This window comes from Crocodylus porosus, unplaced genomic scaffold (assembly GCF_001723895.1).
Source record: "Crocodylus porosus isolate Cpor-Errol unplaced genomic scaffold, CroPor_comp1, whole genome shotgun sequence".
Taxonomy (NCBI): Eukaryota; Metazoa; Chordata; order Crocodylia; family Crocodylidae; genus Crocodylus; species Crocodylus porosus.
In genome coordinates, this window is record NW_017728906.1 from 38,542,419 (window position 1) to 38,548,271 (window position 5,853).

The 5,853-nt window shown below is 44.4% G+C and overlaps 2 protein-coding genes across 6 annotated transcripts in view; one reads left to right on the forward strand and one right to left on the reverse strand.

The window, feature by feature from the left end:
- Positions 1-228: 228 nt before the first annotated feature.
- PIGP (phosphatidylinositol glycan anchor biosynthesis class P) lies at positions 229-5,359 on the reverse strand. Of its 2 annotated transcripts, none has more exons than XM_019528925.1 (4): positions 5,216-5,359; positions 2,719-2,791; positions 2,080-2,198; positions 229-1,118 (listed from the first exon to the last, which is right to left on the reverse strand). In XM_019528925.1, the coding sequence occupies exons 1-4, from the start codon at positions 5,295-5,297 to the stop codon at positions 1,000-1,002; spliced, it is 393 nt and encodes a 130-aa protein (XP_019384470.1). In that variant the 5' UTR covers positions 5,298-5,359; the 3' UTR covers positions 229-999. The 2 variants fall into 2 exon arrangements, with proteins under 2 accessions (XP_019384470.1, XP_019384471.1); XM_019528926.1 differs by lacking the exon at positions 5,216-5,359 and adding an exon at positions 4,990-5,079.
- Positions 5,360-5,723: 364 nt separating this feature from the next.
- The window catches only part of TTC3 (tetratricopeptide repeat domain 3), an 88,942-nt gene continuing 88,812 nt past the window's right edge, over positions 5,724-5,853 (forward strand). For all 4 annotated transcript variants that reach the window (XM_019528916.1, XM_019528919.1, XM_019528918.1 and 1 more), the window contains exon 1: positions 5,724-5,823. The gene's annotated coding sequence lies outside the window, so the exon portion shown is untranslated. The remainder of the gene's footprint in view (positions 5,824-5,853) is intronic.

Here is a 5,853-nt window from a genome sequence, read left to right on the forward strand (position 1 = left end):
GGAGTGAGGGGCAACAACAGGGCTGGGAGGGGCACCAGTAGGGCTAGGGGAAAGTGAGGGGCTTTTCATTTTAATCACAAATTTTGGGGGAGAATTTGCAGCTTTTTAAATCAAGGAAAACCAGGATCCGTGGTTATAAACAAGGGAGGAAGGAGGGGGACCTATAGAGGAGGAAGTAAACCTCGGTCCCAAATCAAAAGTACCATTCAAACCAGTGTAACCACTCAATTCCAGACATCAAGGTTCGATTTCAAAATATTTTCTTTCTTACAGGTTTTAATCAGTAAATACATACTTGACATGGAAAATTGCTCGGGCTTTAGAATTAGTCCTATGAGATGAGCTATTATGAAGCCAAAAGCCATGAACAAGGACATGAATGCCTGCACTGTATGAGGTCAGTCAGAAAATAATGCTGCCTAATTTTGTCCATGGACATGGAGGGTGTTCTTATTGGCTTTGTTCCTAAGTGCTCTACAGAAAACTGAGATAAAGATCCTAAAGAAACTGAAACCTCGTATGCAAAGAGCTAGTTCCAATACAGAAATCTCTGAAGTGCTGTTTCTGTGTGATAATATTCACCTATGTACCAGCTTGTATGCCAAAAACATAATCTCACTGTTTGAATGGACTGTGCAGCCCCATCCTCTGTACAGACTGAACAATTAAAGTCAGATTATAAGGGTGACAGCAATGATGAAGGCTCTGTGACAGTGGCTGCACATCAGCTGCAGGATTTTTACAATGTCAGGGTACATACCCATGCTCACAAACAGTAAAAGGCCACTGATGGAGAAAGAGACTATACTGAAAAAATTGCTGCATTCAGCGATGATGTACACTTTCTGTACAAGCTTAGTATTTTTTTAAATATTATTTGGATGAGAAAAGAATATACTAGTTTCTGAAAGAGTCTCTCCCCTAATACAGACCAGTTACAAACATTTTCAAAAATAATTGTGGTTATACTTTATTAAAAATAAATAAATACATTTTGGCTTAATTACTTCTGTTTTCAAGGAAAAACATTCTGTTTACTTCGCTGATGGGAATATCCCTCAATGCAGGAATTGCTTCTTCTTGATAGTTCTTCTGTTGCTGATTTTTTGCATAGTTATCTGCAGGAAAATTAGATACTTCCCTATTAACACAGATGCTATGTAATCTTTTACTTTGTGTGTTTACATACTGTAAGTGTTACTAGAAACTCCAACCCTTTGTCAAGTTAATACTTCTGTACATCCAAATCATAATGCAGGACTTCACAACATTCAATAAATGAAGTAAAATTACAGATAATTCAGATTCCATGTCCTTCTAGTTCAATAAAATGAACGTAGTTTGCAGGCAACAATATTTTAGCTAAAGGAGGAATTAACATTCTACTCCCACTAGCAGAGCAAGGTTCATAGACTTGATTCAAGACTCAGAGTTAAATTCTGCCTGTGGATTGGTACTGCTGGCCCATTTTATTTTCTTTAGGACTCTGCAGGCGATCAAGCTACTATTCTAGTCATTATCTTTAATGTAAAGCCTACACCTCTCTATTTCCGCTGTACTGTAATCTGAGCTCAAGTCACATCAGTGAAATATTCCTTAAATAATACTTTTACAGGTACGTATCGGGAGCCAAAGAATGCGAGTCAAATATTACTGGGACACCTTAGATTGCAATCCCATGCTAAAGCAAATAATTGTGGCCTTGCTCCAAAATGGGCTCCATTAACAAACAGAAGTATTGGCATCCTGAGAAAGACTGGGAAAGTTTGAAGACAGGCCTGTATTTTTCAACTGACCAAACTGGACAGTTGAACAGTACAGTTCACAGAAAAGAGAACAGCAAATGCTTGAGCAAGACATCCGTTTAAGACAACGAACTTAGAGAAGAACAAAAAAAGTTACACAGTACTTTACTTGCTACATTTTTTTTTATATATAGTTTAATCATTACATATTTTATAAGAAGTATTTTTAAGAGCAAATCTTATGCACCAAAAATTACACTTCAAGTGTACCAACAAACGTGCTTACAGTTTGGGTTTTTTTTTAATGTTTTGGTAAGAGACAGGAAATTATTACCTGTAATGGTATGTGTTGAGTTGAGTGGAGCAGTACTCATCATGTTAATACCAAAAAGTAGAACATAAGCAACTCCTATAGTAACGAGGAGGTATACCGGCAAAGCAATGGCCCAGTACCTGCAGAATAAGATGCATTTCAAAGCTATAAATCAGGAAAAAAAAGTTGGATAAAAAAATATAATTTCCAGGAAAAAAAAAGAAAAAAAAATTAAGCAAAAGTGTAACAAGAAGAGCTTTCAGAACTTAAGTGAGAACTTTAAACATACCAAAAAGATCTCACAGTCTCATTTACTTACTACCCACTGGTGGCCAATTACAACTGCAATAATCATGGTTTAAACCACAAGATTACTTCATTAAAAACATAGTGAAATAGCCATGTATTCACTTTAACTCACTGATAATTTTTCAAAGCAAATTACTATTTGTGTAAGATTTTTTTTTGCAAAAGTACTCCAGTTGTCTGTCAGAGGAACAATAATAAGTCTTCTTTTTCAAACTGGATGAAATGCAAGACCTATTATGCTACATAAATAGCACTGGTACATTTCTAGTTTTGTTATTTGAAAAAAAGGTTCAAAGACTTTCATAATATTGATAAAAGGACAGTTTTATAAACTAAATGATTTGAACCTACTTTTGAGGCCAGTATGTTAGTCCCAATGAGAATAACCAGGATTCAGGAACATATGCCCAAACAAGGTATAGCACTGTGCAGAAAAAGTGAAGTTAGAACTCTTTTTTATTCTGAAATAATGTTAACTTTACCATTGTGATCAAAATACTAAGTCAGCACTTACAGTACTGTCATTATAAATCACTCAAATAAATGACAACTTGTTCTACAGCAGTTGTTCCTATAAGGCCTTACTAGACCGTAAGTGCCATACTGGATGAGTCCAATGACTCGTATCTTGCCTCTGATGGATAAAAAAGTGGATGCTTTAGAGGGATAAATCTAAGGCTGAAACAGGTATGTCTGGAGCAGGGGTGGGCAAAATGGTGGATCCAGCCGATGGCTGGATTTCCCAGCATGCTGTGGCCTGTTTCCATGAAGACCCCAGCAGCTGTGGGCCTGTGACAATGTGGGACCAGGGTTTCCATGGAGACTGGCTCCAGTAGTGCTGGCAGGGTGTGTGGCAGGATGGGGAGCTGCTCCCGGGCCAGGATCCTGTGGCGGCAACAGTATGGTCTGGAGGTGGGCAGAGTCGTGATCCACTTGGTATTCAGCATTTTGCCCGGCCCGGTCTGGAATGATAGATATCCTATCCCTGGCACCTACCATCATTGGTTTAGAGATGCCAGAGGATACATCTCTGATTGCTCTCTTTAATAACGGTTTCATCACCCACAAAACTGACTATTCCTTTCGAGTCTTGCTAGCTTCCAACCAGCATGTCCAAAATATCAGGGAGAAGGACAACCCCACAAACAGTATCATGCACACAACTTGGTAGAAGGCAGGGCAGCACCTCAGAGACTAAGCAGGCAACAGTTTATTTTGGCAGATGCTATGAAGTAGCCCATCAGTTCTCAACCTTTTTTAGACTCAAGACACCCTCCTCCCCTGCATCCATTTAGACTCAAGGCACCCCTTGGAAAATGTCAACGCTGAGCTTTTGCTCCTTTCTTAACTACAGCAAGTCTTCTTCTGCAGAGAGCTCAGGAAGCCCACAGCAAGGCAGAATGATTTTAAATGTATGGATTACTGTATGAAGTCACTGGGTTTATCTTGGTAATCATGTGCATGCACCAAAGAGTGCTACCCTTGCATGACACTCCAGCAGCATCCCTAAAGGGATCACAGATAACTACTCAAGTAACATCTCACAGGTCTCCAAATTAGTCTTTAAAGCTAAAAAAAAAAAAAAAAAAAAAAAAGACAATCAGCTTGATTCATAGAATCATAGAAAATTAGGGCTGGAAGGGACAAGAGAACATCTAGTCCAACCCCCCTGCTCACAGCAGGACCATCCCCAAATAGATCATCTCAGCCAAAGCTTCGTCTAGCCAGGTCTTACAAACTTCCAAGGATGGAGCTTCCACCACCTCTCTGGGTAACCTGTTCCAATGTTTTACTACCCTCCTTGTGAGAAAGTTTGTCCTAATATCGAACCTAAATGTCCCTTGCTGAAACTTGAGACTGTTGCTCCTTGTTCCGTCACCTGTCACCACTGAGAACAGTCTAGCTCCATCCTTTCAAACCTCCCTTCAGGTAGTTGAAGGCTGCTATCAAATCTCCCTGTCTTCTCTTCTCCAGACTAAATAAGCCCAATTCCTTCAGCCTCTCCTCAGAAGTCCTGCGCTCCGAAGTCTGACCCATTTTTGTTGCCCTCTGCTGGACTCTCTCCAACGTATCCACCTACTTTGTGAAGCAGGGGCCTGAAACTGGATGCAGGACTCCAGATGTGGCTTCCCCAGTGCTGGCCCAGGTTTGCCTGACCTATCCAAAAGCAAACCCCAGCAGCAGAAGAACAAGGTCCTGGTCATGCATAAAGTGTAAAGGCAGGTCCAAGGCACCACTCTGCACCAGGGCACCCCAGACTGGCTTAAGACAGGCAGTCTGGCAGGGTGAGTAGGGATTGCAGTGGCAGAGACCCTCCTCCCTCTGGGCTGAAGGAACAGGGAGGGAGAGGTGGCTGAAACAGGGGCCACAGACTAGACCCAGCTGGGCTTGCACTAGGCCTGGCCAAGCAAAGCTTGGGGTTGCCCTGGGCAGCATTGCCAGGTCCTAAATAGTAAATGACTGTATTTGCTGAAAATATACAAATAAGCATGCAAATAAGCCTTTTTCTTTACTTCATACTGATCACTGAGAGTTGGCAGTGAGTCAAAAGTTGAAGCATTTCTTCATTGTGAGGTGAGCTGTCCTAAGGAAGTGCTGACAGTAAACCCAAATGTCACTTACGATTCCCTGACAGTAACATGGGTTTTGCATCTGCTGCATCCATCCTCTACCTCAAAAACGATCGGACATTTTGAACACGCTTATTACCATTATTGAGCGCACATCGTACAAGGGTTGCAATTACCGGACAAACCGGATAATTATCGTGCAGCCGGCAACGCCGGCCCTGCGGGGCCAGCGCCGGCCGCCCGGCCGGGCCCCGCCCTCGCCTCCCCGCGGCACCTACTGAAGCCGAACTGGGCGGCGAGGAAGAGCACAAAGCCGTACAGCGCGCGCTCGGGCAGCGGCGACGGCGAGTTCTCCACCATGGCGGCTCGGCTCGCCTCCGCGCGGGTGAGTGACGTCACCACCTCGGGACAGAGCCAGCCCACGGAGGAGGCAGGGTGGGGAAGGCCGCTGCCCAGACGCTGCTCCGCATCCAATCGGCTAGTAACATCGGGTACGTCACCCCTATCCGTTATACCCCGCCTATAAGCGCCCAGCCGCTGCCTTGTGTTCTCTGTCCTACAGAAGAACCGCGAAGCGAGACCGCCACCTGCGCATGCGCGAGAGAACCGAACCCCTCCCCCCCACCTCGTGCGAACAACAGCGGCTGGCCCTTTGCGTAGGCGCGTGAAACACAGCTCGGCCCCGCCCCCCTGCAGCGTGGGGGCGCTGAGAGGAATGACGATTCACGTTCTTGACGTCAGAAGCCGGGCAGTCAATAGGGTGGCGTGAAGGGGCCCCCGCTGGTGGGGCGGAGTTGTTGTGCTGCGCTGTTGGGGCCTGTCCCTCACGGCGGTGCTGGCTGGAAGTGGCGGTGCAGCGGCTGCTGGGAGCTTCGGCCTCGAGCCGGTAAGTAGGGGTCGCGCGGGTGGCGGGTTG

What these genes read in the sequence shown, in the direction of transcription:
- PIGP (XM_019528925.1), bottom strand. Translation starts at nt 5,297, where the DNA reads ATGGTGGAGAACTCGCCGTCGCCGCTGCCCGAGCGCGCGCTGTACGGC. An exon ending in CGCCGCCCAGTTCGGCTTCA is followed by an intron (nt 2,792 to 5,215) that starts GTAGGTGCCGCG and finishes TTTTCTGCACAG; the next exon opens with TGCTATACCTTGTTTGGGCA. An exon ending in CTAACATACTGGCCTCAAAA is followed by an intron (nt 2,199 to 2,718) that starts GTAGGTTCAAAT and finishes CTTATTCTGCAG; the next exon opens with GTACTGGGCCATTGCTTTGC.